The sequence below is a fragment of the Gymnodraco acuticeps genome, unplaced genomic scaffold, assembly GCF_902827175.1.
Source record: "Gymnodraco acuticeps unplaced genomic scaffold, fGymAcu1.1, whole genome shotgun sequence".
Lineage (NCBI taxonomy): Eukaryota > Metazoa > Chordata > Actinopteri > Perciformes > Bathydraconidae > Gymnodraco > Gymnodraco acuticeps.
The window spans coordinates 35248-61147 of NW_022992180.1; the positions used below are offsets into that span (position 1 = coordinate 35248).

Below are 25900 nucleotides of genomic sequence, written 5' to 3' on the forward strand. Positions count from 1 at the left end.
TTGCTATCGGGACGTTAAGAGCATTCCATGGAATATAACAAAAAGTGTTTTCTGAAATAAATGACATACCCCATTGAATTATGACTGAAGATCGTCAGCTGTCTTCCTCTCCCGTGTTGTTCCTCGATATGTAAAGGCTGCAGCACCGTTGACAACTTCTCTCTACATATCAAACATACCGGTAAACCAGCATCGTTTGCTGTGAAAGCATATAACTCTGTCCACACAGAATTAAATCCTGTGTTCCTCCGGTACTTTTCTTTGATTTATCCATAGTTCGCTCATCGAGCCGGGGGTCAGGTTATTCGCCTCCAAGAAAAGGCGCTCGCGCGGGACCGTAGCAGGATGTGACGCATATTTTAGTTGACCTAATTAAAACCGTTTTGTTTTTTATGTTTGTGTCACAGTATCACCTCAAAATACAAGATACGAAAAAGATTTCAACCATGCAACACAATATAAATAGTCCTACAAATACTTTTATTTTATTTCCTTCTTATTTTTGTCTAAACTCAAGGGAGCCAGAGCAGAGGGCTTAAAGGGCCGCATGCGGCCCGTGGGCCGCGGGTTGCCAACCCCTGCACTAGATATACACAGCAGCCTATGAGCAGTATGAACAGCATTAACAGTATGAATATGCTAAGATATATAAAGTATGAAAACGGTAAGCAGTGCAAGTATAGTATCAAATATATAGATATTAATTTCATGATGATAAACATTGTGGAACAATGATGAAAAATGTGAATGGATGTGGCGACGTAAAACTGACACAAAACAACAACAAACTTTTGCCGAGCCAATTGGAGAGTTTCATCACCAGCACGTGGTAAAAACCACCAATGAGCGCTCAGCTCGATATACCAGCGAGTCGTTTCCCATCAAGCATTTCGCTTCCGCAGCCCGTGGAGAGGAACTGCGCCGCCTCGCCGCGCCTCGCTCTGAAATCTGCGGGCGTCTTTATCCCGCGAGATTTCAATGTAGGCGAGCCTCCAGAGCAAGTCGGACAAAATGACTAACCATCATGCAACGCACTAGCAAGACGGCGATCGCAATTGCGCAGGTCTGCATCGGTCTCGCTCGTCTCAAACTAGCCTATCAACAGCCATATGCCATAAATGTTTGCATACATTCACAGTAAATATTTATTCAGTATGATTAGCTGTCTAACAGAAGTTAAATTCATTTCTCACTTATTCTGACAATGTACTTAACCCCAAATAAAAGAACCCAATAAAAAGAGTTGTTAAATAATAGAGAAGTCATGTTGTAATAACAATAACTCATCTCTCTCGAGTTTTATTTTTGAGCTTTGCCAAAAGCCACTGTGTCAAGTGTCCTACTTGGGTTGCCTTCCGGAGTTGTCCAATATGGCGGACCATCTCACACATGCGCAGTACAGATCGGGCAGGGGGACAGATCGGGTAGTGACTGTCACTTCCCGATCTGTCCCCCTGCCCGATCTGTACTGCTGTACACTTGTATATATAGTATAGGGTTAGGGTAATGTTGTGAATCGAGTGGCCCATGGTGGTGGTGGGGTTATGGTATGGGCAGGCGTATGTTATGGACGACGAACACAGGCCACTCGATTCACAACATTACCCTAACCCTAACCCTACCCCTCACACCAGATACTGACAGGTTTTCGGACCCCTCCAATAAAGAAAAAATGCACGTTTCAGAGTGGCCTTTTATTGTGGCCAGCCTAAGGCACACCTGTGCAATAATCATGCTGTCTAATCAGCATCTTGATATGCCACACCTGTGAGGTGGGATGGATTATCTCGGCAAAGGAGAAGTGCTCACTATCACAGATTTGTTCAGATTTGTGAACAATATTTGAGAGAAATGGTTATTTTGTGTTTATAGAAAATGTTTTAGATCTTTGAGTTCATCTCATGAGAAATGGGAGCAAAAACAAAAGTGTTGCGTTTATATTTTCAGTGTATTTACATGGATGTTCCTAAAACAACACATTTATCATCATCATCATGCTGCTGCTGCTGCTGCTAGCCCTTTGACTCATTGTGCTGTCAGTTGACAATCATTGATATAGGCACCTGTGGGTCTCCTGTCCTTTCTGAAAGTCATAAAGATTACATTAGTACTTTAGATTACTTGTGTCCTCAATTACCATAGGATTACTGAAACCACCATGAATTAAAGAAATGGTAGAAATGTATCTAATCAGAATTTTGAAACCTTCCTTCCCTCCCTCTAAATATATCAAACATTAGGATGTGATGCTCCTGACTACCATACAGGTTTAAGAAGATAATATTTGTTTTAAAGAATTCAAAGCAATAAACAGCAACAGGCTCTTTAACCAAGGCAACATTAACCTAACATGTATATGTTAACAAGGCAGGTAAGCTGTTCACACTATCTATGTATATTTTCAACTTTTTGTAATGTTATTTTATCTCTATTTAAGATGTTTACATTTTGGATTGTTTAATTATAGTCTTTAACTCTCTATATGGCGCTGGTCTGGATCAGTGATCTAACCACGCCCCGTTCATTTGAATACAAGAAATGTAAATGTAATGTGGCATTATGAAATACAAGTCCCCTGAAATAAATAAATGTGGCATTATGAAATAAAATCTCTTGAAATAAATGTGTATTTAAATGTACATTTATATATATTTATTGCCTTGTTTATTTATTTCAGAATGTATTTCATAACCTTATTTATTTCATAGGCATATTTATATATGTATGTATTTAATTTTGGCTTAAACAGCATTCCATATTTACTAAGTGCGTCACAGGTGCATTTTTCCCCCCATATATGTTGATCAAAGCACACTCAACCCGTTTCCTTCAGAAGTTCACATGTAGTTTTGTCTCTCATCCATGGTTTAGCCAAATACAATAAGACAGTTTTTCATAGAGCGTGTGCTTATTTCTAGCTTATATTTATTATATCTGTGGCTATTTCCATAACTGCCAACTGTTAATATATCTATATATACACATTTGATTCAGGTTTAAAAAAAGGACTATTATATATTTGTTATTTAATATCCAGGCACAGAATGTATTGAGAAAGCAGTGTGGCTGTCCTGCAGCTACTGCTCAATGTCAACTGAGAGGACACCTGGAGGAGTTTCTGCTGAGAGGAGGAGCCCACCTCAGACAGAGACCGTTAATCATTGCACTGGAAACGAGCATTATGAAGGATCTTGTGCAAAAGTGCTATCAGCTGTTCTGGAGCTGGCTCTGACTTTGAAAGTTAAACAACTTTGCTGGAGGGGGCTTCATGGGATTGTACCTGTATGTGATTTTTAATTGCCAAACATTCAACCAATGCAATTGTTGACCTAATTCTCATGATTAATGCAGGGTTGATATTATCCTGAACAGAAACATAATCTACAGTACCATGAATAAAGAACATTTGACGTTAATACTCTGGAATTAGTTAACTAAACAGACAACTTACAAAGAAAAACTGGTTTATTCACAAGATCAATATCTCACACGCAATTCAAAATATGTCAAAACATAACATCCACATCAATGGAAATCAGATGACACATGTTACAGTTCAAAGACACAAACGCATTGCCTCTTTCAAAACAGAGTGTGGATCATTCTTTTCTCCTCTCATACTCGCTCCAGGGCCTCCAACATGATGATGCTGTTTCCCCTGATGACCTGCGAAACATGAGAACACAGAGTTAACACTGTTTATTAAAGACAGACTTTCTCCATGCGTCACTGTCATAACCTCCACAATTAACCAGAATGCAAATGTATTTCACCAATGCTACATGTGCACAACTGTTTAGTATATTTTGACACTTCTAGTCTAGTTTCTTCAGTTTTACTTGCATAACTACAGAGATGCTATGCTAGGCTCTGTTCGTTGCATATGTACAGCTGACTTCTCTGCTGATACTCATTACTGTCCCTGAACACATCGTGAAGGTTCTGTGAATAACGTGCTGCTTTTACTACACCCTGTGTAGACATTATGCTAGTACAGTACACTTGTGTTTTTTATGCCTTGCCAGAAGGATTAAATAACTCCTGTATTCATTACTTCTTTACTAAAATACTTTAATCTAAAGAGTACTTTTATGACTCTTTGCAAGAGCTGCTTAAGCACATATTCATATTTGAGAAAATATGTTTATGTCGGCATTAGAAATTATATATTAATTGAATTTAAATTAATACCACCGTTTTTGTATATATTGATATTATTGGACCTTGCTAGTCAGGTGAAAGTGCCGTAACGCAGATTTCAGTGGACATGTCAGAAAAGTTGAACTGCTATGCTTTTTCGTGTTAAGGCGAGACACTACAGGTGAATAGGGTCATTTTTTTAACTTCAGGTAGAAATGTCTCCAGTTAATTACTTACATTAAGACAATTGTTTTTTGTATTACAAGTTGTTTAAATATGCATATGAGCCATATTCTCATTAAATATGCGCATATTTTAATACATTTCAGGAACACAAATCTGAACGTTGCATAAAGCCAGGTTCAAAATTCTTATTTCATTTTGTAGTCATATTAGAATCTAAAGTTTTTACAGAAGGGATTTTGGATATCTCTTTTTATTAGGGATGGGAACGATTAATCGAATATTCGAAATGATTCAGGTATTCGAATAATTATTCATGTATTCGAATATGAGTTATGAATATTTTTTATTTTAAATGTTTTTTGTTATTAATTATTTTTTTTGGGAGTGATGTTGATTACATATTATCAAATTGAATAATTCAATGTATATATATATATATATATACGACTATGCCATAGCTAAATGTGTTAGGTGACGTCTAAAGGTGTGTTTTGCTCCGTTCACCGGTCCCTCACAGCGGGCAGAATATAATATCAATTTTCGCCATGTTTTTAGGTATAAAATGTTATATAATTCAGGCTACGAATGATATGAGGCCCGTTTTTTTTTGCGTTTCCACTAGGGGTAGTTCCGGCTAACGTTTCCGTTTTTCTGGCCTTCCAAAATCGTGGTTCTTTCCGGGCCAACAACTTTTGTCTAGTTTCTGAACAGATATGAGGAGCTGTGAGCTCTGAGTGCTAACAGCTAATGTTTGGCTTTGTGGTTCGCATTGAAGATGAAGTCACGGCTCCGCCTACACTGCGTTACTATAGTTACTGCCCCAGCTACTAAACAGTAATGGAAACGCAGCATAAAGTGAGCCTGGCCTACCAAGGCCTAACTATACCGTACTAAGCCGCGCTAGGCCCTGCAGTGAAAATGCGCCATTAGTGGCCACCTTACTTATAAATAAACAGCATTTATACCACCAGAATAAAATGTAGTATATTGCACTAAGTAGTAGAAATGATTGGTTTTGAATACAGCTTAGCTCTTACATAGAATTTGTTGACGATCAGAAAAACAAAGCTGAGATACTGACCACCATGCCGATGTTGTTCTGTTGTCCACCTGGGCCCATCTCCAGAGAGTCATCCACCACCAGGTTCATGAAGGGGTCGAACCCACGCAGGATGCCCTGCACATGTCTGCCTCCATTCAACTTCACTGAAGGACAAAATACATCTGATTAATATTGCATGATTTTAAGGGGGACACTAACCTTTCGTTTTTAATTGGGAAGCTTTAAGATGCTATAGGTTGCCAGTTTTGTTTTACTTGCACACATTTTGATAAGCTTTGAGTGTATTTAACCATCAACTGTTGATTGCTTCTATTCTTGATAAACTGTTGCTCAGAAGGATTTATGTCTGTGGGCTCTTTGCATTATCAGTCGGTTTCAATTATTTTACAGTTTTGTTCAACATGAACAAAACAAGCAAAGTAAATCATTTGTAAACTACATTCTAGAAAGTATACTTTTAAACTTTATGTTGCAAATATATTACATACAAAATACCCATTTTTATGTAAACACTACAACTTCAATGATTTCATATTGTTTCTTCGCCTATTGTACTTTTTAAACGAGTGCTTTCCAAGGGTTAAAGGCTGTAATTTGAACGATTTAAGTAGGCTTGAATATTGGCTTTTGAGTATACTCACAGGAAAGCTTCTTGTCCATGAATCTGTAGAAAGAAAAACATTAGAGTTATGTTAGAGGCTTTTAGACGATAACTACTAAGCTAGCATTCGGACCGGCTATCTAATGTTAGCTAGCTTCCTTGGCAAACAACGTAGCAGGGTAACTTCACGGGTATCATTTTAAAGAATAAAACGTCAGCAAATTACAGTATACGTTATATATTCATTTAAACAAACCCGAATACTTACTTCTTCAGCTCTGGGGGGTGTGCTTTGCTCATGTTGTCTGTATTTTCTCTAAAAACCGACTCAGTTGTTTGAATGTTCGTCGTTCAGTCGTTCACAATACTGCGGAAGGAAAACGTGCGCTGAGCAACCGGAAGTTCCTGTCGCTACTAAATGCTAAGAGCGCCGCCGTAAGGCCGGGAGGAGACAGTCCTGCTCGTTCATTTCATATATTTTCTGAACTAAACAGTCGGAACGAAAGTCAGGTAAAGCACAAGATAAGCTTGAATAACGTTGCAAATTAAGGCATCACCTAAATGTAAAACCTTCTTGCAAAATAACTTAAATACATTTTATTTAATAAACACGGTTTAATGTAATGTTGAATGTAAATGTCCCCTCTGTGGGACTAATAAAGGTCTTCTCATTCTGATTGATCCAGGTGATCCCCACTTGTCAGTCATTCAGCTTTGTGTCTGCTCTAAACTGAGTGTAGTTTTTAACATTGTTAAGTGATAGCAACTAACGGACATATGCATACAATTTAAAATAAAGAGCTCAAACATGTAATGAGCACTACGTTTACCATTGTTAGGAAAATGTGACTGTATACACAACATTAGTATAAAGGACAGACAAAATATTTAATGAGAATAGTTTTAATTGTTGTCTATTAAGAGCCATAACCTCATTTACTAAACACCGTGAAACGTAGAAGCTTTAAAACCTATTCAATCTTTCTCTACATTTTCACAGTATTACTTTGAAAACAGTAGCCGAAACCTCTTAGAAAATAACAAAAACAACTGATGTTCATCCTTGTCCATTCGTCAAAGCGCACTTATCAAGCATCACACACTGAAGGGCTGCCATCCATTCATGTTTGCATAGATAATATCACCAAGTACATTGCAGCTAAAAAGAAAGGCTGTGATGAAAGGCTTCCCATGGCAGCTATTCAACTGTACTTTATTTTGTAGATAAAGACAATAACTTACACATGTTGGAACCTCAAAAAGATCTCGTACTTTAGGATTTCAAAGCACTATATTTATATCTAGTGCTTCAATACAGCCAGTGACACACCAGAGTCCCCACCAATTGGTGACTAATTATTGCCAAATCTAATAAAGAAAAACAATGTAAAGACATAGCTGACCTCAGATATATCTTACTTGGCTTAAGCACTCTAGATGTTTGGTGTAAAAAAGTGTCTCTAGCAAACAAAATATCTGCAGCATTGCATTGGCAATGTCCTGAGCTTCCAATAACACTGGCAGCAGGAACAGGCAAATAGAGTGGAGATAGCAAACTTAAACGCACAACTGTATTAAGGAGCATACAGGTGTTTTCCCCCAACCTTTCAGTATGACCACTTGCTAGACAGGTTATTCATTACAGTAGACCTGTTGCTTTAGAGTGTGTTCATTACATTTTAAAGCTGAAATGATTCATATTTGTGCTCAATGTTTTAATGACAAATCGTTTTAGCAATGCCAACTTTTACTTCTGTTGTGATTGGTTTCACAAATGATATTGCTAATGCAGATTAAAATCTGAGATTTGTTAAGGTCCCATAATCACTTAAGCAAACTAGTGATCCATTTTGAAATGCATTTTATGCTGGGAAAAGGTAAATTACCAAACTGAATTATCACCTTCTTCAAATTGATTGACATACTGTACTGTAAAAGAAACATTTGATGTAGCAATCATTAGTATATGTGATTGAAAGGCCAAGAAACATGCACAAATTATTGTATGGTCCTTTAACAATGTATTCTCTTGAAGCGTTGATATGGATGACGTTAAACCAACAGCGTGGGTATAAAACAAGATGTTATGAATGCTTAATCAATGAACAGGTGAATCAATAACATTTCATCACTCTCTCTCAAACCCTTCAAGGCAAAAAGTGGATCTCTGCTAACATTCACAGTGGATGTCAGGCTTTGCTGTGATGTGTGCAGCCCTCAGTGATGCTGTCCTCCTCCACCCTGACTCGCAGGTGCTCCTGACAGTGTTCTAGGAAAGAGTCCAGTGCAGAGAAGCCCTGCTGGCACGGCACACAGTGGTACAACCTCTGCCGCTTTGAGCCCGGCCATTTGCACGTATCCATCTCGTGTGTGCAGACACTGCACTGCCTCCTCTTCAGGGCGGACTGGTGCAGCTCCACATGCTCCTTCAGCTGCGACTGCAGAGAGAAAACCTCTGCACAGGAGGGGCATGGAAATTCGCTCTCCAGTTCCTCCTCCTCCTCGGCTGTCGGCACTTCTGAGCAACTCCCTGGATTAGTAACCTTTTCCTCTGTCCTGGGCATTTTCCTGGGCCTCCCTCGACCAGCTTTAGCAATCTTGTGTTCCGTTGTGCTGCTTTTTACTTTATTTGATCCATTATCTGATAATTCTTTGGTGGTACATTCTACAGGCTGGCTTGTGGGGAAGCTTGAGGCTGTGTGCTGTTTGTAATGTGCCCTAAGTGACAAATGATGGACGAAGACTTTCCCGCAGACCTGACATGGATACGCTCCTCCTCTCCTGCGCTTTCTAATGATCGGCTTTGGTTCACTCAAAATTATTTTCTCCCTGCTGTGTTTCTCTTTTCTGTGCACGTACAGCTTAGAGGTGCTAGTGAAAACCATGTCACAAGAGCGACAGTTTAGAAGTTTCCTACTGGATTTTGGCCTTTTAATTAAATCTCCATTCACCTTGTCATTCCTTCCTTTCCTCACTTCTCCACCAGCAGCTTTGATCTTTTGTCCCCGAGGAGGCTTCAGCAGCTTCTCTGCATGGTTAGTCTGTTTATGGCGCTGCAGTCCAGCCTCTGTGTGGAACATTTTCGAACAGAATTGACAACCATTAACCGCTCTGCTGACAGGCCAATGGGTGTCTGAAGAGTCAGAGCGGGCAGAGTCTTCCTCAGAAACTGGTGGGGAAACCTCTGGAAGGCTACTTGCATCAACTACGTCTGAAGGGGAAGGTGGTTCACTACAACCAGCTTGCTGATGGTGCAGCAGAGCCTGCTTCTGATTAAAGCCCCACCCACACGGGGCACATGCGTAAGGGCTACCATCCAGCATGTGAGTCTGGCGGTGAGGCGAGTTGTCCTGCGGCCTGCCAGGATCTGAGCTGAGGGTCCTACATGTAGGGCACGGAGCGCCCAGCTGTGACTCTCCATGACAAACCTCACATGGGGAAGCATCATGATTGCACTTATGTAGCTGCAAGGACGACTTTAGGGAGAACTCCTGCCCACAGGACGGACACCGGTGAGGCTTGGGTAATGCATGTTTTAGTTCCTGGTGTTGCAACAGTTCTGTCCCATAAAGGAAGCCCTCACCACATTCTGGACAGCCATAAGGGGACCTCTTGTTTTGAGTGTGCTGTTTTGTGTCAGCCCGTGCAATAAAGCTGGCAAGCCTGGAGAGAGTGTCTGCTGCCGCCCCCGAGCGGCTGAACGACTCCGCCGCCCGAGTGGTGCTCCAGCTGACCCCATCCATCCTCCTTTCTGCTTTAGGGGAGATAGAAGTAGATACCTTATTACTTTCTTACACTATTTTATCTTTAATTGTATTATCCTCGTGTGTACTGTCCTGCTTTTCATTCTCACTCTGTTGCTGCTTAAACTGCTGAATTTCCTCACGAGGATTAATAAAGGTCCATCTTATCTTGTCTTATTCACCCCAAATTGGGAAATGATTTTGTCAAGCAATATACAGGAGTTAAAAATATCTAAAATACGTAATAAGATAAATAATATAATACAAATGAACCATAACAGCAAATATATACAAACTCACAGTAGAAAGACATATCACTAGAGTATTTTAATAATACACAACGGAAAGAATACTGAATCAATTGGAATACTCAGCACAATTTCATCATGAAACAGAAATATACTAACTTTGGATTATATATATATCTATATATTACAATTGTGAGAAGTAGTTGAAGTCGTCAGAACCTCAGAAATCAGAACAATACAAGAGCCCTAAGAAAAGGCTAAAGCATGCAGCATTAAAAAGAAAGAAATTGAAGCTGCTCTTGCCTGACAGTGAAGTGAGACAGCTAACGTGTGTGAAGTTTTGTAGGAAAGGGGAAGCTACTAGCTTGTTCCTTTTCCTTGCTTATGTTATCAACAATGTTTAGCTAGGTTTCATTTGGCAGCAATAAAGAACACGAGTTGAATAATAGCCTAATAGCTAAGGGCCATAAACCATAGTGAGAATTCAATGTTACCGTTTCAGGAATGTACTATCGGTGCAGCTCAACTACAGCCTAGCTTCGTGTTTGCTAACGTTAGCCCTTTGCTAATTACACAAACGTGTTAGAAATGCAGCTTATGGTACTTAAAATATCTTACCTTGGCCCTCAGACAGGTGCAACTCGAAGGCTATCTTCACAACGGGCTGGATTCAGACGTTTTGTCTCGGTAACATATGCTTTCGTTACCGAAAATAACACCGACATGGCTGCAGAAGTGAAACCGAAGTTTATGGGCAGCATTACAACTCTGAGCCGTCAGCGTCACTTCCGGCCCACGCGCCACCTGGCGAAGTCACGCCCATCTACTTCCGCCCCATGGGACCTTATTTCTGAAAAATGATGTATTGAAGTCTGATTGAAGTCAATGGGAAGAGAAAGATTATCTTTCGATCCCGTTTGAATTGTGCCACGAATTACACATATGATGTTTGTCAATTTAAAAGATAATTTCCATGTCAAAAAAGTCACAGTTTGTCTTAAAACTGTTGAAATATAAGACTATGAAAAATACGCAACTAGAAAGACTACAAATCCCAGAGTCGCATAGGTGAATTTAGCTAGCTGACATTAACGTTACACATTACATTCGTGTTACTCACCGAAACCTTGTAAAGCCGGTCCCGCATGCTGGAACCGACTAACTCCCCTTTTGTGTGTACAGTTCTCAACATGGCCAGACTTGTAGTGATTTTCACCTCTTTTAATACTTTTCGCTTCATTCTGAAAGAAAGAGGTGAAATGTGCTAACGTGACGGCCATCTTGGTGTTGGTGCAAGACCAGAGTTGTAGTTCATTGAGTGCTTCACACAATAAAATGTGTTACTTCACAGTCTTACGGCACATTTTTATTTTTTTTACTGGCAAAATTATCTTTGAAATTGACAAACATCATATGTGTAATTCGTTGCACAATTCAAACGGGATCAAAAGATAATCTTTCTCTCTCCATTGACTTCAATACATAGTAGGCTTGTTTGAGACGCGTTGCGGCTCGCCTCGAAAGTAGACGAGAATAGCCGATCGCAGCCGGGGGAGGTCTCTGTCACTACCCGATCCGTCCCCCTGCCCGATCTGTACTGCGCATGTGCGAGATGGTCCGCCATATTGGAGAACTCTGGACGGCACCCAAGAAGGACACTTGACACAGTGGCTTTTGGCAAAGCTGAAAAATAAAACTCGCGAGAGATGAGTTATTGTTATTACAACGTGACTTCTCTATTATTTAACAACTCTTTTTATTGGGTTCTTTTATTTGGGGTTAAGTATATTGTCAGAATAAGTGAGAAATGGATTTAACTTCTGTTAGACAGCCATATGCCATACATTTTTGCATACATTCACAGTAAATATTTATTCAGAATCAGTATGATAGCTGTCTAACAGAAGTTAAATCCATTTCTCACTTATTCTGACAATGTAATCAACCCCAAATAAAAGAACCCAATAAAAAGAGTTGTTAAATAATAGAGAAGTCACGTTGTAATAACAATAACTCATCTCTCTCGAGTTTTATTTTTCAGCTTTGCCAAAAGCCACTGGCCGTTTCTCAATCGCGAGGATTTTGGCTTCCAAGCCAATATTTCAAGGATGCTACGCCATCGAGTGCCGCCGAAGGACAGTTCCAATCTCCAGCATACTTGGAATTCCACCGAGGCCGCGTCCTTGGTTTGGGGGAAATTTCGAGTCTGCACATGGGTAGACTTCGCGTCCTTAAAATCCCCACAATGCTTTGCGCACGGACCAATTTAAAAAACCCTTGCGGAGAATGGCTGAACCGACCCAGCACACATTTAAATGTAAGTATGTAGTGTCGTAGAACATGTGTTGGTAAATATGTTACTTTGTTACATTTGTTTGTTATCACGAAAAATGTGTTCCGTGAAAGTAAAGCAAGTTCATAATTAGATAGACATCGTGAGGTATTTATTTTTGGTACAGTTTATGTTGAAACCGTTAGAGAGAGTGGCACACTTGTTAGCCTGTTCCATTCTTCTTCGTTTTCCGTAGCCGTGGCTTGGAAGTATACTTGCTTCGTTTCTGAAGGAAGTGACTTGGAAGTACGCGACTACCAAGCCAGCATCCTCGCGATTGAGAAACGGCCACTGTGTCAAGTGTCCTTCTTGGGTTGCCGTCCGGAGTTCTCCAATATGGCGGACCATCTCGCACATGCGCAGTACAGATCGGGCAGGGGGACGGATCGGGTAGTGACAGTCTCAACAAGCTCGCCTGAAGTCGGACAGCTCGGAGTCGGCTTCGTCTTCTTCTTCTGCTTCTCTCGGTTTTTTGGCGGATTGCAAACAACTTTAAGGTGCATACCGCCACCTCCGGAGTCGGCTTGACTCGGTTTGCATTTATAAAGAATGCACATGTGTTTACTCGTTAATGTCAGATATGTACTAAGTAAATACATTTGTTCCTGCTCAAGATTAGATTCAACTTTATTGTTATTGCACATATTACAGGTACTGAGACAACGAAATGCAGTAAAGTGAAAAGTAATGTACACAAACAATAGACAGAATAAAATATAGAATGAATTGAATGATGAATAAACAGTGAGGGGTATGAATACACTAGATATACACAGCAGCCTGTGAGCAGTATGAACAGTGTGTATGAATATGATAAGATATATAAAGTATGAAACGGTAAGCAGTGCAAGTATAGTATAACATATATGGATATTAATTTAATGATGATAAACATTGTGGAACAATGATGAAAAATGTGAATGGAAGTGGCGACGTAAAACTGACACTAAACAACAACAAACTTTTGCCGAGCCAATTGGAGAGTTTCATCACCAGTACCTGGTAAAAACCACCAATGAGCGCTCAGCTCGAGATACCATCGAGTCGTTTCCCATCAAGCATTTCGCTTCCGCAGCCCGTGGAGAGGAACTGCGCCGCCTCGCCGTGCCTCGCTCTCAAGGCTGCGGGCGTCTTTGTCCCGCGAGATTTCAACGTCTCATGTATGCAGGCCTCCAGAGCAAGTCGGACAAAATGACTAACCATCATGCAACGCACTAGCAAGACGTTGATCGCAACTGCGCAGGTCTCGCTTGTCTCAAACAAGCAAGCCCCCAGGAAGTGCGCTGGACTCAGATGAAAATATTCGTGCTGGCCAAACGGCGGTACTACACTTCCGTTTGGTTGCCAGGCCCGGAAACACTTTTTCCCATTGACTTACATGGGGAAAGAGTGGTCTGTAAATCGTTGGATAATGTTTTTTAAACTAAATAAACTACCCAGTATGAACACTTGTATAGCCCTTATTAAAAACATTCGTTCCTCAAGTTGTAATAATGTGCTAATAACGTTATTCTGAGAGTTATTTCCCTCTGCATTATGAACGCGCATCTAACCCACGGGACCGCGCCGCCCGGCACATTCATGTTACGTGTCCCGACCAATCAGAGCACACTGTGCTCACAGGAAGGGTGGGGGCTGGAGCTATTGGAGCTACAACGAGCCGTTAAAGGCAGAGAGTGAAATTCAGTGAATACAATACACGTAGTTTACAGAGATGCTGTTTGAAAAACCAATGTGAGTTGCTTTTATCTTTACCCATGGATGCACAATAAGAACGGACCCATATCGTCTTACTGCCATCCCACGGAGCTGTAATAATGGATATATTGCACATGTTTGCTATAATTCATTATCATACATGGGCTGTATGATTAAATCTTGTACCGTAAATGTTATATTAAATAAAGTTAATATTACTTATTATTATAAGTAGGCTATATATATATATATATATATATACTTATAATAATAAGTGCAATCATTCTTTCATGCTAAATGAAGCTCTGTTCACTAGATCCTGTTACAGCGTAATATAAGTACATAAGAACGATTTATGCACATTAGCATAATGACTAGCTAGCCGCTAGCTGCTAACTGCCGCCTCGTTAATATCAAATCCATCATAATAACAAATCATTACCATGCTGTCATGAACGTGCGGTTCTATTTCGTATATGGCTTCGCCCTCTAAGGCTATCGCTATTGGGTTATCCCTCTGCGCCCCCGCGCAGCACTGAAACACTTGTAGTCCACGCCCACCCGCCAGGTGCACGGGCCCCACCCTCGGGCCTCCTTCCGGTATAAATAGGAAGGGTGCCCGGCAATCTGCTCCCTCTTTTCTTCAGCGACCAGCATTACTGAAGCATAAGAAGATCGAATCATGAGCAATGATAGTGTCCGCGTGTGTCCCTCGTGCAAAACGGGATACATCATGAGCTATGATTTGCACCCAATATGCGAATCCTGCCTGGGGCCAGAGCTCGCGGACGCGGCTCTCAGCCAGCAGATCGCATGTTCACATTGTGTTCGTCTCCCATCATCCGACAGGAAGCGAAGGGCGGACGCTCTAGCTGCTGCGGCTGAGGAGGACGACTGGGCCGTCCAGAAGGACGACAGCCTGTCTCTGGAGGAAAGTGCGGGGCAGGAGTCGGACGACTCCTACCCCGTCTCCCTCCATGGCTCGCCATGCGGCTCTCCCCTCCCCCCTCTTCCCCGGACGGGGGAGACGGGGTCGGAGCGAGGTACGGGTGTGGCGGCCGAGCACGCGGTCCCCTTCTCCGTGGCCACGGCGCTACCGGCGTTGGGGGGCATTATGCTGGAGCTGCCGGAAATCATCGGCAAAGCAGCAGCATGCAGAGGTCTCCCCGTTCCCCTAGGACGGGAGAGGGTGGCTCTGGACGACATGGCCGGGACCCTGAGGGCTCCGGTGGCCACCTTTGTTCCCTTCACTAAGGTGCAGGGATTCACAGAGGAGGGTTTTCCAACCACCCCCGCTCTGGAGCCGAGCTTGACGGCATTCTGTGGGGTTAGGCAGGCCAACTTGATCGCCGGACGGCGCCCTATGTTGGCCTCCCCCAGGGACCAGTATGTCGCCCGCCAGGCTGACCGGGCGCACCAATGTGCGTTTCAGGCATCTGCGGCGGCAAACAACATCGCGTTGCTGGCCAACTCGGTGGTGACGGCGGCAGCGGAGCAGGCGGATGATATCCGCCAGCACGTCGGCTGGCTCCAGCCGGCGGTGAAGCATCAGCGGCACCAGCGGTAGCAGCAGCGGCCAACCCGGCCACAGCGGCAGGCAGAGAGACACTCGCAGCAACCGCAGCCGAGGCGTCAGACTCGTCCGTCAGCGGCGGCAGGGGCACCGTCCCGCGCCTCCGCCCCCCCACCAGGAGAGGGGGGGTAAAAAGAGAGTGAGGTACTCCCGTTCGGCGTCTGCTCCATGAGAGCCGCCGAGGAAACAGAGCGGCCTTGACGGTTTGGGAGGGAGTGTGAGGAAAATAAAAGAAGCTTATTTCCCAACATGTTGGCTCAGTCATCAGTTTCAAATGTGTTTCACATATCCCCCACTCTGGGTGAACCAGCTGCCTATGACCTATCGGTTAATAGCCAGCAGGGTTTGTTACAAAAGCCTGCGCATTTTAATCTATCGATTAATAAGCTGAGGAGCACAGTAACACCAGCTGCCTCCAATCTGTTGATTGGTAGGCAGCAGGGTTCGCTGCAGAGGTCTGGTGGTTATGACTTTTCGGTTATTAAACCACAGACCTCGCGGCATTCCTCTGTCCGAGATACGCCACCTACACACGGTCACAATAAGCCCATGAGCGCCGTGGTAACGCCTCATGTGGATATCACTGCACACACCTCCACCCATCCTCTGAGCGTGTACGCGCCTCATGATGAGAGGCGGAGTGAAATGCAACGTGTGGAGGCCTCCTCACAGCCTTTTCGCTCTAGGCCCACCTTGGGTTGCCTCACGGGCAGCGGCGGCGAGGGCTCTGGCGTGGCTCGTCGTCATGACGACCACAACACATCTCGAGCATGTGCGCCGCGCTCAGAGTGTTTCTCGGCGTGGCAGCGCGTGTGTCTGATGGACAGATGGATGGACAGGCTGATCAGCAGAGGGTACACCCTGCAGTTCGCCTCCCCCCCCCCACAGTTCAACGGGATACAGGAGACACGACTGTCATCCCGAGAACAGTGGCTTGCGCTCCAAGCAGAGCTACGGGAACTCCTGTTGAAAGAGGCTATTTCCAGGGTTCCCCAAGGGGAAGAAAATCAGGGCCAGCTGCCTCCAATCTGTTGATTAGTAGGCAGCGGGGTTCGCTGCAGAGGCCTGGTGGTTATAACTTTTCGGTTATTAAACCACAGACCTCGCGGCATTCCTCTGTCCGAGATATGCCACCGCACAATAAACCCATGAGCGCCGTGGTAACGCCTCATGTGGATGTCACTGCACACACCTCCACTCATCCTCTGAGCATGTACGCACCTCATGATGAGAGTCGGAGTGAAGTGCAGCGTGTGGAGGCCTCCTCACAGGAGGGCTCTGGCGTGTCTCGTCGTCATGACGACCACAACACATCTCGAGCATGTGGGCCCGCTCTCAGAGTGTTTCTCGGCGTGGCAGCGCGTGTGTCTGATGGACAGATGGATGAGCAGGCTGATCAGCAGAGGATACGCCCTGCAGTTTGCCCCCCCCCCACAGTTCAATGGGATACAGGAAACACTCCTGTCCTCCCAGAAGCTATGTCTTGCGCTCCAATCCGAGCTGCTGGAACTCCTGTTGAAAGAGGATATTTCCAGGGTTCCTCAAAGGGAGAAAAATCAGGGGTTTTCACTCCCGTTATTTTTCTAATCCCGAAAAAGACAGGGGCAATGAGACATCCTCGATCTGTCAGTATTCCACATGCTGACGATCAAACAGGTGCTGGAATGTGTTCACCAGGACGACTGGTTCACTTCCACCTGAAGGATGCATACTTCCACGTACCCATCACCCCAAAACGCAGGAAATTCCTGCGTTTTCTCATTTCAGGGAATATCAGACCAGACAATCGTCTGCGGTTTGGATATTTCCTGGCTCCTCCCATTTTTGTGTAGATAAGGCTGGAGCCGCTACACAGAGGAGGGATGAGAGGGTGGTTTCCTCTGGACGACCTGCTAGTTGCTGGCTCGCTCCAGGGAGGAAGTCGCTTTACAGACGGTAGGCTACATCTCGTATCGCATCTGTCAAAGCCTGGGTTTCATAATAAATTGGAAGAAGAGCTGTTCCCTTCCCTCTCAGACAAACGTTTATCTGGAGTGGAATTAAAAACTCAGCCAGCAGCAGAGCGCGCTCTCGCGGCAGCGAGTGGAGAAACTGACAGCTCTCCTCCGGCGTGTCACAACCCACACAGCACTCTCCGTGACGCAGCTGCTCGGCATTGGCGTCAGCTGGTCACGGGGGGGGGGGATTCCCCTGGGTCTCTTCCAACTGGGGGACACTCCAGAGGTGCTTCATTCACTGCAGAAGCCTGCTGTTTTAACCTATTGGTTTCTAAACTGCAGAGCTCGAGGCATTCCTCTGTCCCAGATATGCCTCCACGGTCATAATAAATCCACGAGCACCGTTATAACGCCTCGTGTGGACAGCATACACACACCTCTCATCCTCTGGGCGTGTACGCGCCTCATGATGAGAGACGGAGTGGAATGCAGCGTGTGGAAACTCCCTCGCAGCCCTTTTGCTTCACGGGCAGCGGTGGCGATGGCGTGGCACGTCACCATGACGACCATTACGGCACATCACAGAGAAGCCTCTCCCCCCAGCAGTTCCATGGGATACAAGAAACACTCCCGTTATCCCAGGAACAGTGTCTTGCGCGGTTTACTCCCGCTATTTTTCTAAATCTCGGAAAAGAACGGGGGAGTCGCCCCGTTGCTGTACAATCAAACATGTGTTGATTTGCACAGACAACAGGCCACGGCTATGGAAGCAGCCTACCTCAATCGCCAGGGAGGAGTACGATCTGCGCAGCTTCTGAACGCAGCCAGGCGGCTGCTGTTCTGGGCGCGCACACACGTTGCTCTCCATCAGAGCAATGTATATTCCCGGCGATTTTAACCGAGGGGCTCGCAGAGCGCAGCAGCCGTTGTATGCGAGGAGTATGGAGACTCAGACCCCTAACGCACACTGGCGCCTCAGTGGGATTTGGCTTTGGTGTTACGCGCACTAAAGCAAAGCCTCATTTGAACCTGATCAGGTTCCCCTTAACTGTATTCAGCCAAAGTAGTACTGCTTTTGGCTCTATCAGAGAAAAGGGTGAGTGATTTGTATGCTCTCCCTGTGGCTCCGTCATGTCTCCGGATCCAATGAGATGCAGTTCAGCTGTTTTACGCCCTAACCCGGCTTCATGCCTAAGGTTATCACAACTCTTTTAGGTCAAGAGTGATCACCCTGGCTGGCTTCTTCCCCCCTCCTCACAGGTCGGAGGAAGAAGCCACATCTCATCTCCTCTGTCCGGTGCGCGCGCTGTCCTGCTATGTGGCGCGCACGGCGGCATTGCGCCGTTCTCAGCGCCTGTTTGTGCATTACAGAGAGTGCTCGATCGGGCAACCTCTGTCTACAAAACGGCTGTCACACTGGCTGTGTGAGGCTGTGTCACAGGAATATGTCTCCTCTGGGGTGGAGCCTCCGGAGAATATCAAAGCGCACTCCACCAGAGGAATTTCCTCCTCCACGGCGTTGCGCGGAGGAATGTCAGTGGAAGATATTTGCACGGCTGCATCTTGGTCTTCCCCCTGTTCATTTATTCAATTTTATTTGAGGGATGTCTCCCTTTCCTCTCTGACACGCCCTGTACTGGGTGTTCTGTCAGAGTGAGTGACGTCAGGGATCCAGCTGTGCGCCTCTCTCCTGCCTCGCGGCACACAGAGAGCGGCCCTTTTTTCCACTCGTAGGAGAGGGATGTTCCCCTTCCTCTGACACACTTCGTAGGGAGTGCCTGGTCAGAGTGAGTGACGTCAGGGATCCAGTTGAGAGCTCTCCTACCTGGCTGACACGGAGAGAACGGCTGTTCCCCCTCTATGATCGCAGGACAAGGTGGGACCTTCGTCTCTACTTTCTCACAACGGTCGGTATGCATTGTTCCCAGCCTTCACCCCGTCAGGAAAATAGGCATGTTTTGCTATGTTCCATGGACGGTGATGCGCCATTACGCATGGCACAACAGGCAGGGGGTGTTATTAAGCAGGTATGTCTGTGCTTCTAGTGCCGGACGGACCCAGTGGGGCGCAGACTACATCATGCTTCGCCCTTAACCCAATAGCGATAGCCTTAGAGGGCGAAGCCATATACGAAATAGAACTGAGGTTACCTACTGTAACCCAGCTTCTATGAGTAAATGGCACAGCCCTCTAAGCGCTGGGCCCCACTGGCTCTACGAATAGCTGAAGAAAAGTTATATTGTATGGGAGTAGATTGCCGGGCACCCTTCCTATTTATACCGGAAGGAGGCCCTAGGGTGGGGCCCACCTGGCCGGTGGGCGTGGACTACAAGTGTTTCAGTGCTGCGCGGGGGCGCAGAGGGATAACCCAATAGCGATAGCCTTAGAGGGCTGCGCCATTTACTCATAGAAGCTGGGTTACAGTAGGTAACCTCAGTGCTGTTACGTGTACGGAAATTGACGTGCTTGATGTGAACGAGCATTTTGGTTAAAGTTGCGCATGCGCTATGAGCGCACATACGGGTACTTCTTAGGCGTTTCGCTCTCTCAAAAGTTGGGCCATTTTATCATCATGCACTAATGAGCAACTCTAGGAATGAATGAGGCCCCGCCTCCCACGCTGTATCCAGTTCTTATTATACATCCATGCAAACAAGCCTACTTTTTCCGAAATGGAGGTCCCCCGGAAGGGGAGGGACTTCGCCACTCTATAGAATTCTATTCGAAGTCACGCCCATCTACTTCCGCCCCATGGGACCTTATTTCTGAAAAATTATGTATTGAAGTCAATGGAGAGAGAAAACTTATCTTTCGATCCCGTTTGAATTGTGCCATGAATTACACATATGATGTTTGTCAATCTTAAAAAAGGTTTAAAACTAAAAGAGCTTTACAAAAAAGTAACACAATTAAAGATGATTGGAGTTTTATTTGAGTTATTAATTTACATTTTTTGTCAAAGAGATGCTGATTTGAAACTGTTTTTACATACAGTTACGGCATTTCCTGTTTCTGCCGGAGAGAGGGGAGGCCGTCCCAAAGCTTGCTGCTGTATTTACTCCCTCCATCTGACAGGAGGGAGCCTCGTCGTTGAGCTGCGAGTGTGGCTACAGACGGAGTTCACTCCGTCACGGAGGGGTAGGGTCGAGGGAGTGGTTTGGGATTGGGCCATAGATAGTGATAGATAGATAGAGATATAGATAGATAGAGCAGAGGTGGGAGTAAGTCCTACATGTGCAAGTCATGAGCAAGTCTCAAGTCTTGACCTACAAGTATCAAGCAAGTCAAGTCAAGTCATTGCTCAGGTCAAGCAAGTCAAGTCAAGTCATACAAAATTCTGATGAATAAGCCCAGTTTCCGAATTTAAATCAGTTAAAAGACAGTGGTTATGAAAATGGATTTAACCCACACTATGATCTTCATTACATACACAGTTAATCATTTAAAATCTAATTTAGACCGATGACAATCATATTAGATTCATATTAACCCTAGAACTGCAGACAATATAGCTAGGACTCAACAAGTCTGTTCAAAAAGGCAGAATTCCAGGTAAGAAAATCATATATGGCATTTGCCATTACACATATTTAATTTACATTTCTGTTAACACTAGAACCGCCAACAGCGTCAGCAGCACCTACATAGATATCATTTTCACATCATTTAATTTGTTCCTCTTCATAATTTCCTTATAAACTAAGTAGGACGATTTAAAACTCACTTAATTGGGTTAATTTTGAAATTGCTTCAGTTTATCATCATAACAGATAAAAAAGTTCAGATTCATTTTTACAATAAATCAAGGAATGATGCACTTCTACAAACAAAAACAACATAATTAAAACATTTAAACAAACTACTAAAAGTAGATGAACTACATTATTCAAAAGTTTACAGTAACTTCTGATAATAACACAGGGGAAATAAACGAGGCATCTCTTTTCCTCTCTCTCTCTCTCCTGACGGCCCGTCAGTATCAGGGTTAGTCCAAATGAATCCCTTGGCGGTTCTAGTGTTAATTTACCATTTTGTCTTCTCTTTGCAATGCTTAATCGATTTGAAACCAAGTCTAACGTAGCTTAAACTTAACGTTAGCTTTCTAGCTAATACACGCACCTATCTCTGTGTTTTTTTTTTGCAGTGACGAATGAAGTTGGATGTTGTGGTGGTCGTGTCACTTGTAGTGCCGAGAGATAGGGAGTCAGAGGCGGTGCAATGAAGGTGCAAAAGGGTACTTTATTGGAGAGTAACTAAGGTCATGTTGTCCGGTTGCAGTCCGGGAAGAAGAGAGAGAAGCCAGGAGGGCACACAACATATATAGACAACACACAACATGTCCGTGTGGAAACAAAACCCCAACTGTAGTTCCATGTGTGAATTATGAACCAGTGTATTAATAGGTGGTCACCACACAAGCCCCCCCAGAATTCAAACGTGGAAAAATAAATCCTTGCGTCCGTGGAGGAAGCACCACAGGGGCTGAGGAGGGTGGGGTCGCAGGCGAGGGCCGGGCCATGGAACGGGCCGACGAAAGGGGGGCCGCAGGAGAGGGTAGGGGCCCTAACGAGGGTGAGGGCACCCCCACCGGCGGCGGGCCGGAACGGGCCGTCGTAAGGGGGCCGCAGTAGGTGTCGTGGCGAACCCAGCAGGAAAGAGCGCTGCCCGGCCGAAGGTGAAGACACAGCGGCGACGGGCATGAAATCTCCGGAAGGACAGAGCTCAGGGAGGCAGGAGCGGTCACCCCGGGAGGAAGGAGCGCAACCCGGCCGCAGGCAGACGCACAATGGCGGCGGGCACGAAGTCCTCGGCAGGCGTCGAGGTATCCCCGGAAGAGAGGAGCAGTCCCCCCGGGAGGAAGGAGCGCAACCGGCCGCAGGCAGACGCGCAGCGGCGGCGGGCACGAAGTCCTCAGCAGGCGTTGAGGTATCCCCGGGAAGCAGGAGAGCAACCCGGCCACAGGCAAATGCACAGCGGCGGCGGGCACAAAATCCTCGGCAAGCCTTGAGGTATCCCCGGAAGGCAGGAGCAGTCTCCCCGGGAGGAAGGAGCCATGGACAGATGAGAGGTCAGACAGGGTCCCGGAGCGCGCCACCCATGGGCCGATGGAGCATGGGCGACGTCCGGAACTGTCGAGGCGAGAGGGGGTCCAGGAGTGCGCCACCCAGGCGCCGATAAAAACGTGAGTGGCGTCTGGATATCCCCGGAAGGCAGGAGAGGCCAGACAGGCTCCGGAGCGCGCAGCCGCACGCCCCGAAGAAACAAGCCCACAAGGTAGCAATCGGGTTGCTGGTCGACCCAGCAGGTCGTGCATCGTCAGCCCGTTGGTTGGAAAGCCCATGCGGGAACGGCGAGCAACGTCCCCAGCCTTCTGCGGACGATTCCAAAAAATCCCCGGCATTTCGAGAAAAAAACTTGAAAAACATTTCATAACATTAACACAACATATTCGAGGTGGTTTTAAATAACATATCCATATTTATTTATTTCTCCAAGTTATGTTTTTGTGTGCACTGAGGAGTCTCAAACAGGCGTTTGTTTAATCATTTTAAGATTGGCTTTAATCAATGTTTGAAAATGAATTCTTCATATGATAAATGAGAGGTAACGTTTTATTTATGGTATTATTTCCACATATTTCTCTCCATTCTTCCTTCTGCCAACGGTGTCGCAGTTTCTCGTCTCTCCCGTTTTTGTGCTTAGTGCATACGCATGGGTTAGAGTTTGCGTGGAGGACCGCACGTTTTCCCGTCAAGTTAGTATTTTATAAATCGCAAACATTGCGTAGAAACTGGCGTACGCCATTTTTTGAGCGTATATCCCTTTATAAATTAGGCCCCTGGGCTGGGTGCAGTGGCGGACCGGCCATCGGGACAAATCCCGATGGGCCGGTACCGAAGTGGGCCGGTCGGATAAATCACTTGCACATCCCCCACTCCCCCCGTTGACAATTTACTAGCGAAGTGGGCCGGTCGAGAGTCCCGGGCTGATTTTTAGTCCCAGTCCACCACTGGCTACATGACTGTATTATCGCCCATATTGACGCACCTAATTCCTAAACTTCTAACAGATACAACATAAACCGATCCTTCAGCCTCATATGAGCTCTCAGACACGTTCAAAATTAAACTGTCATCGCTGTCTGCTGTGTGCGCCATTGTGCGTTTACATGCAGATGCTGGGATCCTGAACGGTGCAGCTGGAGCGCTGTGCCCGCAATGACGTCACACATCATTTGGCGGGACTTGAAGAATCCCCGAGAAGATCCAGAAAATGGTCAACATTGAAGGGCAGATTAATGGTTATCAAAGTACAAATATCCCAAATCAGTTCAGTAACGGTTTTCAAGGGGACAATATTTACTCAAATTGATGGGTTTGGATGATGGGGGAAACTCGTGTCACAGGCTCTTTAAGTTCGTCGTTCGCAAACAGCTTCTCTTTAGCTATTGGCGGAAGGCGGCGACTCAAACAAACAAATCGTTTTGTGGGAGGAATCAGTTCATCTCGTTCACTTCAAAGATTCGTTCAAAAATAACGAATCGTTCGCGAACGACCCATCACTACCTGCATCTCTCTCTCGCTCACAGACATGCTGCAGCACCGTGCAGTGTGCACACAGTTCTGCCGGTAATGAATATTACATTTTGTGAGGAAACTTTTCCACCAATAATTCCAATAAGTATTCCAAAATGTATTCACTTCAGGTTTACGAAAGTAACTGTAATCAGATTACTCATTTTTCAAATGTAACGCCAGCTGAATACACTTGATTTTTGTATTCTGATTACGTAATGCCGTTACATGTATTCCGTTACAAGTATTCCGTTACAACCCAACCCTGTGTATATCTCTCCGGACTGTCCACCAGCAGATGAAAAACACCCACCTCTCCGCCTCTTCCAAGGGACGAGGGAACCGTGCGGCAGTGTTTCCGTTAACATTTATTTTCTTCTGACAGCCCAGCAGCAGGAGAGGTGGGGAGAGGGAGAGGGAGGCGAGGCTATTTCATCGTTATCAGAAAATGATCGTATAGATCGCTGCTAGATGAGGGCAGTGGGGGCTCTTCTTGGAGTCTGCCTTTTTTTTTTTAAAACCAAAGTTCATTAGTGAACTTTGAGCCATCATTTATTTTGCAGGCAGCTCTCTGCCTCTCTCACGTTATTATGGCGCGCGCCGGAACCAACAATCAGTTTTTACCGTAAATGAGTTCGGTTCAGAGGATAAAACACATACAACATTAATTAAACTCGATATTTGTTCACTTGAATTTCACTTTGAATGCTTGGATATTCTCAATGGGTGAATACATTTTTTTATAATAATAATTAAATAATTTTAAAAAAAAGAAGTTTTTAAAATGACACCGAAGCTTTCTCAGGGTGGGCCAATGAGTAAACTGGGTGGGCCTGGCCCTATGGCGGCTACGCCACTGCCGCACACTACTCCACACTCAACCTGGCTGCTGTACCCCCTGTCCTTAGCTGCACTGAAACAGAGCAGCGATGGCACAAGCCAAGAACCATGGTAAGTACAATATGTGTTTACAACCAATCCACCGTTTATTTCCTTTGTGCCAAGAGCTGATTTAGTATGTTGCATCAACAACCATTTCAATTAATTTGACAATTCTTTTGTGTAATTAATAGGGTGTGAAACCAGGCAGAGTGAGTGATATGGTGTTCTTTTCCACTAAGCCAAATCAGTTTACAGTTGCTGACGGTGTAAGGTAATATCTATTGTCCTAAGTAATTGTATGTAGCCTGCTACAACTTTGTGATTGTTGTCTGAGTGTAAAATTGCTCTTAAAGTCCTAATCATCATATAAACACGTTACAAGGCCGTGCGGGGGGAGCTGCCAGACCCAGATGTCCTCAAAGTCAGCGAGGTATACAAGGACTTCTCAGCAGATATCGCACCACTGATCACCACCATGGCTATAAGTGTGGACGTGCCACTGGTTAACTCCACCTTTGGAAAAGTTCACGAAGGTAGCCCTATCTCATACCAGCATCCACTATCAATCAATGTTTATTTATATTGCCCAATATCACAAATGTTACATTTGTCTCAGTGGACTTCACAGTGTGTACAGAATATCAGTATGACAATACGACACCCTCTGTCCTTAGACCCTCACATCGTACAAGGAAAAACTTCCGAAGAAAACCCACAGTTTAAAGGGGAACATGGGAGAAACCTCAGGGAGAGCAACAGAGGAGGGATCCCTCTCCCAGGACGGACAGACGTGCAATAGATGCCGTGTGTAAATTGAAAAGATAATACATTTGCAACATAGGTAGTCCAAATGTTTGGAAATGCATGTGTCTATAATAGGAAGATGAATCCACGAGGATATCCATCCAGGACCTATGATCCA

The 25900-nt window shown here is 44.9% G+C and overlaps 2 protein-coding genes across 3 annotated transcripts; both read right to left on the minus strand.

Moving 5' to 3' along the window:
• Positions 1-3447: 3447 nt before the first annotated feature.
• On the minus strand, positions 3448-6407 carry snrpg (small nuclear ribonucleoprotein polypeptide G). The gene is made up of 4 exons (XM_034205046.1): positions 6259-6407; positions 6031-6053; positions 5408-5532; positions 3448-3666 (listed from the first exon to the last, which is right to left on the minus strand). Exons 1-4 carry the CDS (start codon positions 6288-6290, stop codon positions 3616-3618), a joined length of 231 nt encoding a protein of 76 aa, XP_034060937.1. The 5' UTR covers positions 6291-6407; the 3' UTR covers positions 3448-3615.
• A 470-nt stretch (positions 6408-6877) lies between these two features.
• On the minus strand, positions 6878-10759 carry si:ch211-148l7.4 (uncharacterized protein LOC563603 homolog). Of its 2 annotated transcripts, none has more exons than XM_034205045.1 (2): positions 10600-10759; positions 6878-9741 (listed from the first exon to the last, which is right to left on the minus strand). In XM_034205045.1, the coding sequence occupies exon 2, from the start codon at positions 9731-9733 to the stop codon at positions 8180-8182; it is 1554 nt and encodes a 517-aa protein (XP_034060936.1). In that variant the 5' UTR covers positions 9734-9741; positions 10600-10759; the 3' UTR covers positions 6878-8179. The 2 variants fall into 2 exon arrangements, with proteins under 2 accessions (XP_034060936.1, XP_034060935.1); XM_034205044.1 differs by having other exon boundaries at positions 6878-9744.
• Positions 10760-25900: the final 15141 nt, after the last annotated feature.